At 52.7% G+C, this 13002-nt stretch overlaps 1 gene segment (V, D, J or C); it reads left to right on the top strand.

The window, feature by feature from the left end:
• Nucleotides 1-10635: 10635 nt before the first annotated feature.
• LOC134757453 (immunoglobulin heavy variable 3-11-like) lies at nucleotides 10636-11122 on the top strand. The segment is given in 2 exon segments: nucleotides 10636-10696; nucleotides 10794-11122. Coding segments are annotated over 2 exon segments (375 nt in total).
• Nucleotides 11123-13002: the final 1880 nt, after the last annotated feature.

Here is a 13002-nt window from a genome sequence, read left to right as displayed (position 1 = left end):
CCAGCAAGCCAAGAGATCCAAGCCAGCCAAGCTGGCCAGCCAGCGAAGCCAGCCAAGCCAGCAAGCCAGCCAAGCCAGCCAAGACAGCCAGCCAAGCCAGCCAAGCCAGCCAAGCTAGCCAGCCAAGCCAGCCAACCAACCAAGCCAGCCAAGCCAGCCAGCCAAGCCAGCCAAGCCAGCCAGCCAGCGAAGCCGGCCGGCCAACCAAGCCAGCCAAGCCAGGCCAGCCACCCGGCCAGCCAGCCGGCCAAGCCAGCCTAGCCAGCCAAGCCAGCAAGACAGCCAAGCAATCCAAGCCAGGCAGCCAGCCAAGCAAGCCAGCCAGCCAAGCCAGCCAGCCAGCCAAGCCAGCAAAGCAAGCCAGCCAGCCAAGCCAGACAAGCCGCCCAGCCAGCCAAGCCAGCCAAGCCAGCCAAACCAGCCAGCGAGCCAAGCCAGCCAAGCAAGCCGCCCAGCCAGCCAAGCCAGACAAGCCAGCCAAACCAGCCAGCCAGCCAAGCCAGCCAAGCCAGCCAGCCAAGCCAGCCAAGCCAGCCAGCCAAGCCAGACAACCAACCAAGCCAGCCAAGCCAGCCAGCCAGCCAAGTCAGCCAAGCCACCCAGCCAGCCAAGCCAGCCAGCCAAGCCACCCAGCCAGCCAAGTCAGCCAAGCCAGCCAAGACAGCCTGCCAGCCAAGCTAGCCAAGCCAGCCAGGGACCCAAGACAGCCAAGCCAGCCAAGACAGTCTGCCAGCCAAGCTAGCCAAGCCAGCCAGGGACCCAAGACAGCCAAGCCAGCCAAGTCAGCCAGGGACCCAAGACAGCTATGCCAGCCAAGCCAGCCAGCGAGCCAAGCCAGCCAAGCCAGCCAGCCAGCCAAGCCAGCCAAGCAAGCCAGCCGGCCAAGCCAGCCAAGCCAGCCAGCCAAGCCAGCCAAACCAGCCAACCAGCCAAGCCAGACAAGCCGCCCAGCCAGCCAAGCCAGACAAGCCAGCCAAACCAGCCAGCCAGCCAAGCCAGCCAAGCCAGCCAGCCAAGCCAGCCAAGCCAGCCAGCCAAGCCAGCCAACCAACCAAGCCAGCCAAGCCAGCCAGCCAAGCCACCCAGCCAGCCAAGTCAGCCAAGCCAGCCAAGACAGCCTGCCAGCCAAGCTAGCCAAGCCAGCCAGGGACCCAAGACAGCCAAGCCAGCCAAGTCAGCCAGCGAGCCAAGCCAGCCATGCCAGCCAAGCCAGCCAGCGAGCCAAGCCAGCCATGCCAGCCAAGCCATCCAGCCAGCCAAGCCACCCTGCCAGCCAAGCCACAAAAGCCACCCGGCCAGCCAGCCAGCCAAGCCACCCAGCCAGCCAAGCCAGCCAAGCAACCCAGCCAGCCAAGCCAGCCAGCCACCCAGCCAGCAAAGCCAGCCAAGCCAGCCAAGCCTGGCAGCTGGCGAAGCTAGCCAAGCCACACAGCCAGCCAAGCCAGGCTAGCCACCCTGCCACCCAAGCCAGCCAAGCTCCCCAGCCAGTCAATCCAGCCAAGCCACCCAGCCAGCCAGCCAGCCAAGCCAGCCAGCCAAGCCAGCCAGCCACCCAAGCCAGCCAAGCCGCCCAGCCAGCCAGCCAGCCAAGCCAGCCAAGGGACCCAGCCAGCCAAGCCAACCAAGCCACCCAGCCAGGCAAGCCAGCCAATCCACCCACCCAGCCAGCCAGCCCAGCCAGCCAAACCAGCCAGCCAGCCAAGCCAGCCAGCCACCCAAGCCAGCCAAGCCGCCCAGCCAGCCAGCCAGCCAAGCCAGCCAAGGGACCCAGCCAGCCAAGCCAACCAAGCCACCCAGCCAGGCAAGCCAGCCAATCCACCCACCCAGCCAGCCAGCCCAGCCAGCCAAACCAGCCAGCCAGCCAAGCCAGCCAGCCAGCCAAGCCAGCCAAGCTAGCCAGCCAGCCAAGCCGGCCAAGCCAGCCAGCCAGCCAAGCCACTCAAGCCACCCAGCCAGCAAAGCCAGCCAAGCCACCCAGCCAGCCAAGCCAGCCAAGCCACCCAGCCGGCCAAGCCAGCCAGCCAGCCAGCCAGCGAAGCCAGCCAAGCCAGCCAGCCAGCGAAGCCAGCCAAGCCAGCCAGCTGGCCAAGACAGCCAAGCCACCCAGCTGGCAAAGCCAGCCAAGCCACACAGCCAGCCAAGCCAGGCTAGCCACCCTGCCACACAAGCCAGTCAAGCCTCCCAGCCAGTCAAGCCAGCCAAGCCACCCAGCCAGCAAAGCCTGCAAAGCCAGCCAGCAAGCCAAGAGAGCCAAGCCAGCCAAGCTGGCCAGCCAGCGAAGCCAGCCAAGCCAGCAAGCCAGCCAAGCCAGCCAAGCCACCCGGCCGGCCAAGCCAGCCAGCCAGCCAGCCAGCAAAGCCAGCCCAGCCAGCCAGCTGGCCAAGCCAGCAAGCCAGCCAAGACGGCCAAGCCACCCAGCTGGCAAAGCCAGGCAACCCACACAGCCAGCCAAGCCAGGCTAGCCACCCTGCCACACAAGCCAGCCAAGCCTCCCAGCCAGTCAAGCCGGCCAAGCCACCCAGCCAGCAAAGCCAGCAAAGCCAGCCAGCAAGCCAAGAGATCCAAGCCAGCCAAGCTGGCCAGCCAGCGAAGCCAGCCAAGCCAGCAAGCCAGCCAAGCCAGCCAAGACAGCCAGCCAAGCCAGCCAAGCCAGCCAAGCTAGCCAGCCAAGCCAGCCAACCAACCAAGCCAGCCAAGCCAGCCAGCCAAGCCAGCCAAGCCAGCCAGCCAGCGAAGCCGGCCGGCCAACCAAGCCAGCCAAGCCAGGCCAGCCACCCGGCCAGCCAGCCGGCCAAGCCAGCCTAGCCAGCCAAGCCAGCAAGACAGCCAAGCAATCCAAGCCAGGCAGCCAGCCAAGCAAGCCAGCCAGCCAAGCCAGCCAGCCAGCCAAGCCAGCAAAGCAAGCCAGCCAGCCAAGCCAGACAAGCCGCCCAGCCAGCCAAGCCAGCCAAGCCAGCCAAACCAGCCAGCGAGCCAAGCCAGCCAAGCAAGCCGCCCAGCCAGCCAAGCCAGACAAGCCAGCCAAACCAGCCAGCCAGCCAAGCCAGCCAAGCCAGCCAGCCAAGCCAGCCAAGCCAGCCAGCCAAGCCAGACAACCAACCAAGCCAGCCAAGCCAGCCAGCCAGCCAAGTCAGCCAAGCCACCCAGCCAGCCAAGCCAGCCAGCCAAGCCACCCAGCCAGCCAAGTCAGCCAAGCCAGCCAAGACAGCCTGCCAGCCAAGCTAGCCAAGCCAGCCAGGGACCCAAGACAGCCAAGCCAGCCAAGACAGTCTGCCAGCCAAGCTAGCCAAGCCAGCCAGGGACCCAAGACAGCCAAGCCAGCCAAGTCAGCCAGGGACCCAAGACAGCTATGCCAGCCAAGCCAGCCAGCGAGCCAAGCCAGCCAAGCCAGCCAGCCAGCCAAGCCAGCCAAGCAAGCCAGCCGGCCAAGCCAGCCAAGCCAGCCAGCCAAGCCAGCCAAACCAGCCAACCAGCCAAGCCAGACAAGCCGCCCAGCCAGCCAAGCCAGACAAGCCAGCCAAACCAGCCAGCCAGCCAAGCCAGCCAAGCCAGCCAGCCAAGCCAGCCAAGCCAGCCAGCCAAGCCAGCCAACCAACCAAGCCAGCCAAGCCAGCCAGCCAAGCCACCCAGCCAGCCAAGTCAGCCAAGCCAGCCAAGACAGCCTGCCAGCCAAGCTAGCCAAGCCAGCCAGGGACCCAAGACAGCCAAGCCAGCCAAGTCAGCCAGCGAGCCAAGCCAGCCATGCCAGCCAAGCCAGCCAGCGAGCCAAGCCAGCCATGCCAGCCAAGCCATCCAGCCAGCCAAGCCACCCTGCCAGCCAAGCCACAAAAGCCACCCGGCCAGCCAGCCAGCCAAGCCAGCCAAGCCACCCAGCCAGCAAAGCCGGCCAAGCCAGCCAACCAGCCAAGCCACCCAGCCAGCAAAGCCAGCCAAGCCAGCCAACCAGCCAAGCCAGTCAGCCAGGCAAGCCGTCCAAGCCAGCTAGACAGCCAAGCCGGCCAGCCGGCGAAGCCGGCCGGCTAACCAAGCCAGCCAAGCCAGGCCAGCCACCCGGACAGCCAGCCAGCCAAGCCAGCCTAGCCAGCCAAGCCAGCGAGACAGCCAAGCAATCCAAGCCAGGCAGCCAGCCAAGCAAGCCAGCCAGCCAAGCCAGCCAAGCCAGCCAACCAGCCAAGCCAGTCAGCCAGGCAAGCCGGCCAAGCCAGCTAGACAGCCAAGCCGGCCAGCCTGCCAGCCAGCCAAGCCGGCCGGACGGCCAAACTAGCCTAGCCAGCCAAGTCAGCCAGCCAGCCAAGGCAGCCAAGCCACCCGGCCGGCGAACCCAGCCAAGCCACCAAGCCATCCAAGCCAGCGAGCCAGCGAAGATGGCCGACCAGCCAAGGCAGCCAAGCCACCGAGCCAGCCAAGCCAGCGAAGCCAAGGGGCCAGTGAAGCCAGCCAAGCCAGCCAAGCCAGCCAAGCCAGCCAAGCCAGGTAAGCCAGCCAGCGAGCCAAGCCAGCCAAGCCAGCCAGCCAGCCAAGCCACCCAAGCCAGGCAGCCAGCCAAGCCAATCAAGCCACCCAGCCAGCCAAACCAGCCAAGCCACCCAGCCAGCCAAGCCAGCCAAGCAACCCAGCCAGCCAAGCCAGCCAGCCACCCAGCCAGCAAAGCTAGCCAAGCCAGCCAGCCGGGCAAGCCAGCCAAGCCAGGCAGCCGGCGAAGCTAGCCAAGCCACACAGCCAGCCAAGCCAGGCTAGCCACCCTGCCACCCAAGCCAGCCAAGCTGCCCAGCCAGTCAATCCTACCAAGCCACCAAGCCAGCCAGCCAGCCAAGCCAGCCAGCCACCCAAGCCAGCCAAGCCGCCCAGCCAGCCAGCCAGCCAAGCCAGCCAATGGACCCAGCCAGCCAAGCCAACCAAGCCACCCAGCCAGGCAATCCAGCCAATCCTCGCAGCCAGCCAGCCAGCCAGCCCAGCCAGCCAAGCCAGACAGCCAGCCAAGCCAGCAAGACAGCCAGCCAAGTCAGCCAGCCAAGTCAGCCATCCAGCCAGCCAGCCAAGCCAGCCAGCCAGCCAAGCCAGCCAAGCTAGCCAGCCAGCCAAGCCGGCCAAGCCAGCCAGCCAGCCAAGCCACTCAAACCACCCAGCCAGCAAAGCCAGCCAAGCCACCCACCCAGCCGGCCAAGCCAGCCAGCCAGCCAGCCAGCGAAGCCAGCCAAGCCAGCCAGCCAGCCAAGACAGCCAAGCCACCCAGCTGGCAAAGCCAGCCAAGCCACACAGCCAGCCAAGCCAGGCTAGCCACCCTGCCACACAAGCCAGCCAAGACAGCCAAGCCACCCAGCTGGCAAAGCCAGCCAAGCCACACAGCCAGCCAAGCCAGGCTAGCCACCCTGCCACACAAGCCAGCCAAGCCTCCCAGCCATTCAAGCCAGCCAAGCCACCCAGCCAGCAAAGCCAGCAAAGCCAGCAAAGCCAGCCAGCAAGCCAAGAGAGCCAAGCCAGCCAAGCTGGCCAGCCAGCGAAGCCAGCCAAGCCAGCAAGCCAGCCAAGCCAGCCAAGACAGCCAGCCAAGATAGCCAGCCAAGCCAGCCAAGACAGCCAAGCCAGCCGGCCAGCGAAGCCGGCCAGCCAACCAAGCCAGCAAAGCCACCCGGCCAACCAAGCAAGCCAAGCCACCCGGCCAGCAAAGCCAGGCAAGACAGCCAAGCCACCCAGCCAGCCATGCCAGCCAAGCCAGTCAGCCAGGCAGGCCAGCCAAGCCAGCCAACCAGCCAAGGCAGCCAGCCAGCCAAGCCAGCCAAGCCAGCCAAGCCACCCAGACAGCCAAGGAAGCCAAGCCACCCAGCCAGCAAAGCCAGCAAAGCCACCCAGCCAGTCAAGCCAGCCAGCCACCCAGCTGAAATAAGTAAAACAGGCCTTCTTTAAGAAGAGTTAAGACTATTTTAGTGATATGCAATGGTTGAGACAAGACACAATTAATTTGTCCCAGCTCATAATTTTGTGATGGACAGTATAAACCTAAATATACACAATTAAAAATATATTTAGGAATTCATTAACCCCTGGATAAAATGCAGACTGTACAAAATTATCTAATAACATATTTGGGAGTGTGGGGATATTATGAGTTGCAAGCAACAAAGGAGGAAGTAATTTTCCTCATTTACATATAAGATGTTTCCATTTACTAAAGATATTTTTTTGAAAAAAATCAATGTTCTACTTGACCCAGGTTTTCTCTTCCTGACAAGCAAGTAACCCAGAGGATTCCTTTTCTTTCCTAGATTGAGAAAGATTTTTCCCAAACGTCAGCTGAGTTCAGGCATACCCTGTCCCTGAATGCTCATTTACCCTCAAATGGGTACACACACCTGTCAACATGCGGGCTCTTCTGTCAGACAAACACACCTTTACTCATGTGGATTCTTCCATCAGACAAACACACATGTCCCCACATGGACTCTTTCCTCAGACTACCACATATGTCCTTACATTTCCTCTTTCCTCAGAAAACAGACATTTCCTCACGTTTACTCTTGTCTCAGACAAGCAAACACGTCCCCATGTGAACTCTTCACTCAGATAAGTACACATATGTCCACATTGACTGTTTCCTGACACAAGTCCGTATATCTGATGTTGAAATATGTTGCGAAAAGTGATCTCAAGATAATGATCATGATAAACCCCCCCCAACAAGGTGTAGATCTGCATTATTTTCATTGTAACTCAACTTTGCCACATGGTCAGGAACAGTGGTTTCCAACTCTAAGTGTACTGATTACAGAGAGATGTCTGTTTTCTCTGGAAATGTATTTTTATGTTCTTGCTGGATGTATTTGACGATAATGTTTTCTACTATGAAGATACCTGAATAGTGTCCACACTGGAGAATAAGAAAGAGTAATTGGCAGATTAACCCTGTGCCTCCAGACCCGGGAATCCTTTGACCCTGCCCTCCCTGAAATGGAGACACGGAGGACAGATGAGCAATGCCGAGCAGTGCACCCATGACCACAAAAAGAAAGACATGGAAATGTGTCCCCTCCCCTCCTCATGAAAGGCAGCTCATCCCCTGTTCCTTCAGGCCCTGGTGAGGAGCCATCCCATGTGTGTGCCCTTCCTCAGTGTCCACACCGTGGGATCTGCACTGATCTGGGCTTCCCTTCTCATCACCCTCAGTATTAGTGGCCCTTGTGAATCAGGTCCAGCTGGGGCTGCTCCACATGCGGCTGTTCTCAGTCCATTCTCTCTGTGTTTGCAGAAGTCCTATGTGAAGTTCACTGGTGGAGTCTGAGGGGGAAAAATTGTACAGCCCAGCGGTTCACTGAGCCCCTCCTGCAAAGACTCTGGATTCACCTTCACAGATTGCAGCATCAGCTTGGGCCAGCAGACTCCAGGCCTGGGGTTGGTGTGGGTGGCAACAGGGAGAAATTCAAGAGGAAGTTTTTACATGCACCCTTACGTCTCACTGACATCTTTACTTCTTTTATCATGTTTGTTTTGTAAATCACAAAGAATGGTGCATTCTTCATCTATTCTATACTTGTTAAGTATTTTTGGCTTCTTTTAAAAAACTGGTAACTTTATCCTATGTAATATCCCTGTTAAGTCCTAAAAGTCTTTTTTGATGTCTATTTTTTCTTAACTTTACACAGCTACTATAGATTTATTTTGGTTAACATTTTCATAATCCATGTTTTCTCATCTTTAGTTTTTACATTTGTGAATAAGTACTGTAATTTTCTAATACATAGCTTCTAGTTGGGGCTTGTTTTTTTAAATCAACTATAGTAAGTTCTATTTTTAAACTAATATTATATTTCTGTTATCTTGTTTAAACTAGCACTTCGCAATGACGTTTATTTCTCTATTAACATATAATCTAATTCACTTTTGTAAATATTATATTGTTTACCATAAGGTTTACAATAAGAATTGTATATAATTAGATTGTATAAGAAGTGTATATAATTAGATTCTATAAGAATTGTATATAATTAGATTCTAACGCAGATACTGTGATGGCCTTGATATGAAGAACAGAGACAGTGTAACTGTGTGCTTTGAATTCCTCCTTCTCACCACTCTTTCTTGTTTATTCCCAGTTTGCACCTACATATGCTATAAAATATAATATGTAATTTTTTATTCCTTTTACAGTTATATAATATAGCAATTACAAAGATAAAAACTGCACTTCATCTTGATTTTCTCATTTTGTACAGTCTTAATTTCTTCGTATAGATTTATGTTTTGAATGTATATCACATGGCTACTAGCAGAGAAAGTTTGTTAAAATGTGCACTGAAGCATGAATGTGCTGACAATAAATTGTCTCAAGATCTTTTTTTAATGACAGAATTTTATTTGCCTTTCACTTTTAATGAAAATGTAATGCATGTAGAATTCCAGTTTGCATTTCACTTGTAATTTATTTTCTTGTGTTTATTATTTTATTCATGGAGACAATCACACATTACATTCTGCTGGGCCTTTATTAACCACATTTCTATGAATCTAGTCAGGGTTGGATTTCAAGTGTATGGTTGCCACGGCTATCAGAGTTGAAGTCAGCTTCTCCTGTTCACAAAAAGTTCAGGTTCCTCCAGTGATACCCACTTTTGTGTCCCGGTTTGGCTCTTCCCATTTCTCTCCCCAGAGAGAGCCTGTCTCGTTCATCTGTAGCAGGTGCATCCTGCTGACACTTTTACTTGGTGATTGTTTGTGGGGTGAAGGGGCTTGGACACAGGGGGATGTTCTCCAACCTTCTGACCGAGCCTCCTTCTTAGCTATGGGTGGTGAGAGTGGCTCTGAAGCATGGTCTTCCAAGTGTTCCTGTTCCTTCCCTTCTCCAAGTCAGAGTGTCTCTTCCCAGCCACAGTGGTTTTTCATCAGTGTCCTCAGCTTCTGACCCACTGTCCTTACCCCACAGACTCAGGACTTCATTCCTCAGGAAAGAGATGGGAGGTGATTCTGGGTAGAGTTTCCTTGGTGTCCTCTGTTTCCTTGTGTTCTAGTTGATTCTACCAGTGCCTGAAGGACACAAGATTTAATAAATGTCTCCCACATATCGTGAAGGGGGATTCAGCATTGAACACAGCTGCTATTCTTCCTCCCCAGTCAACACCACAGGACAGCAGGTGGGTGACTTGTCTGGGGATTTCCCCAATTCTGTAGGAAAAGCCTGCAAGTGCCAGGAGTTTCGCACTCTCACACCCTTAGCACATACATCCGCAACAACTCATGAAACATTTCCAGGTTAGCTTTTTCCTATCTTCAATACTATACAACGAGTGGCACCTGCTCCAGGTACTCTAATAAATGGACCCTAGTTCTCTCTGCAGGCCCCTATTTCTCAGATTTCAGGGTTTTTTTCTCTGTGACATCAACTCAGATATGTTGAAGCGTTCATTTTTCATAGTTGTTCAAGTTTCTTATTAATGAGGTCAGAAGAAGATCATTTTCTCATTTTTTTTTACATTCCCATGCTTAGTATTTGCTTTCTAAATAAAATTCAGAAACGAAGACAAAATATCAAATATCCACTATTTGGTGCATTGTTAAACAATTTGAGAAATATTCATATACTGAAATACAATGAACAATTGAAATCAAGGCATGCCTCAGTCACATAAGAATGTGAGGACATTATCAAATAATTGTGCTGAGTGTAGGAAGCTAAAGAATTCACAGTAAATCTCCTGTGATTTCATTTGTATAAATTGTAGAAAATGCAACTATTCTAAATTAACATGGAGAAGATCCGAATTTTTCTGAGAAAAGTGTGGTGAGAGTAACAAGATGGTGAAATAAAATTACAGAGAAGTGAGAGAAAAAAAATTAGAGGTTAATTTAATTGCTAATAGCATGGTTGAAGTGCTGATTCAAAGGCTGCACACATATACCAACATTTTCCAAATTGTACACTATAAATTTGAATTCACTATGGATTGAATTTTTGAATAAAGCAGTAACAAAAAATGAGTATATTGGCTGAGGAAGAGGAAGAAAGAGATGAATATTGACACTTGAATAATCACGGACTCCTGAAAATACACACATGTGAACACTGATTGAATATTTCAGGTAAACACTAGAAAAAGCAAAGTCACATAAAGTTGTTATGACAGGTGGGACATCCTGAAAACCTCACTAGGCATGTCCCACATCGCCCTGGAGCCGTCTCAGGGGAGCAGTCTCCTCCAGTGTTCAGAGGCACAGACACAGCTAATAGGGCTAACTCTGTCCAGATGTGTGATATTGGACACATTGCACAACTGCTCTGTTATGTATGTAATTCATCTTCTCTACAAATGTAACATTGACACTTGCACTGAATATATTCTGCAAATGTGTAAACATTAAATAAGATGATGACTGCTAATTGATCATCAAGGCACAATCACATAATCTGAAGTTATATTTTCCTGAGAGATAGGATTACCTCCAATGTTTTCTGGGATGCTCTCATCTGCTCTGGGCACTGCCCTCTCCTCAGCTGTCCCACCACAGAGCTTGCTATATAGTAGGAGACATGCAAATAGGGCCCTCTGTCTGCTGATAAAAACCAGCCCAGCCCTGACCCTGCAGCTCTGGGAGAAGAGCCCCAGCCCCAGAATTCCCAGGAATTTCCATCTGGTGATCAGCACTGAACACAGAGGAGTCACCATGGAGTTTGGGCTGAACTGGGTTTTCCTTGTTGCTATTATAAAAGGTGATTTATGGCGAACTAGAGACATTGAGAGGACGTGAGTGAGATAAGCAGTGAATATATGTGGCAGTTTCTGACCAGGTTGTCTCTGTGTTTGCAGGTGCCCAGTGTGAGGTGCAGCTGGTGGAGTCTGGGGGAGGCTTGGTACAGCCTGGGGGGTCCCTGAGACTCTCCTGTGCAGCCTCTGGATTCACCTTCAGTAACCATTACACGAGCTGGGTCCTCCAGGCTCCAGGGAAGGGACTGGAGTGGGTTTCATACATTAGTGGCGATAGTGATTACACAAACTACGCAGACTCTGTGAAGGGCCGATTCACCATCTCCAGGGACAACGCCAAGAACTCACTGTATCTGCAAATGAACAGCCTGAGAGCCGAGGACACGGCTGTGTATTACTGTGTGAAACACACAGTGAGGGGAAGTCAGTGAGAGCCCAGGCACAAACCTCCCTGAAGGGGTCCCAGAGACCACCAGGGGGCGCCAGGACACTGTGCACGGGGCTGTCTCCAGGGCAGGTGCAGGTGCTGCTGAGGGCTGGCTTTCTGTCATGGCCTGGGGCAGCCTCATCGTCAAATTTCCCCAGGGAACTTCTCCAGATTTACAATTCTATACTAACATTTGATGTCTCTAAATGGAAAACTTTTTTGTTGTTGTTGTTCCTTTGTTTTTGTAACAAGAGGAAACACCCACACCTCCACAGAAGCCAGGGTGTCACTTTGGGGGCAGAAATAATCCTTTCATGGTCAGGATGAGAGTCCTGAGGAATCTCAGGGAAACCTGGAGAGTGTTTTCCAATTAGACTCAGAGCAGAGACCTCCATGGGAATCTCTGATTAGAACAGGCCTTGAGCTCTGATGGGAGCCAAGAGAGAGGCTCACCCAGGGTCAGGGTCCTTAAAACCTGATGGTTTTCACAGCTATCCCCTCTCAACTTGTAAAACTGTGCCCATCTGACTCAGACTGATTCAGCTGACCCTCTTTCTACTGATCCATTTTCCATCTCTGTAGACTTGATTCTCACAGTTCCCTTTCTTCTTCTCTTCCCTGAAAACAGACGATGTGTTTTCTGTAGTCAAAATTCCAGGGCTTGGGTCTGCAGGACCTGGGTAGGCTGAGGGGACTTTCTCACTCACTATTGTCTGGACACTCCTGTTGTCTTCTGTGCATGGAGGCATTTGGAAAATGTAGTGGGCATTAGCCATGAAGGGAATAATACTAGTTTTCTCCAATGGGATATTGATGTAGAGCTGATCTTGTGCTTCTCACACTATCTGAGTTTGGACTCTCACCTGTGACTTTGAGAAGAGCTGGGGATGGGCACTCCATTGTGCTGTGAGCTCTGGGTAAAAATAATTGTAGAATCTGGCTAGGCAGTTTAAGGTCAATACTACTGGCCTTCGGGAAAGACAGGCTGGAATTCCTGGGAAGATCTGCATCTGCCGTCCACCACGGAGCCCCATCGTCTTCTGTTATGCTGTCTTTGAATCAGTCCCAACTAGATTATCTAGAACACTCTTCATGACTTAGGAAAAAATAATGGCAGGCTCCACTAACACCTGTATTATGCCATGGGAGCAACACCTAGGCTAGTGTGTGATTGAATAGATGAGACTACGGTCTAGTCAAGGTGACAGGTAAAATTGATTGGTGCCATTATGATATTTTATTTTATATTTGGCAATATAATCATGCTCATATTATAAATATTTTCTGAGACGGAGTCTTGCTCTGTTGCCAGGCTGGAGAGTGCAGTGGCACGATCTCAGCTCACTGCAATGTCTTCCACCTCCCAGGTTCAAGCAATTCTCCTGCCTCAGCCTCCCGAGAAGCTGGGATTACAGGTGCGCGCCATCATGCCTGGCTAATTTTTGTATTTTTAGTATCGACGGGGTTTCACCATGTTGGCCAGTGTGGTCTCGATTTCCTGACTTCGTGATCTGCACACCTCGGCCTCCCAAAGTGCTGGGATTACAGGCATGAGCCACGATGCCCGGCCCAGTTTTATTAATGTCTGTCCATACCAGCAACTACATACCTATGGGGACATTAATTTACATCTGCAGACATATGTGTAAATACACAAGCCTATACATACATGTGTAGTCATTTATATTTAACATTATAACAAAATAATTCTAAAATATTTTCTAAAGAATTAAACTTAATGATGAGCTAAATATAAATTAGAGGAATCTATAATTGATTTCAACAATTCTCTATAGTTTACATAAATGGATGTCTATTTCTAAGCTTTAACATAGTGTATTCGTCATTTTAAAATAGTCAAGAAAAAATTACAAATGTTCTTGT

The sequence above is a fragment of the Gorilla gorilla genome, chromosome 18 (genome assembly GCF_029281585.2).
Source record: "Gorilla gorilla gorilla isolate KB3781 chromosome 18, NHGRI_mGorGor1-v2.1_pri, whole genome shotgun sequence".
In the NCBI taxonomy this organism is placed as follows: Eukaryota; Metazoa; Chordata; class Mammalia; order Primates; family Hominidae; genus Gorilla; species Gorilla gorilla.
Note: the sequence above shows the minus strand (reverse complement) of the source record. Positions and strands in the feature narration are given on the sequence as shown.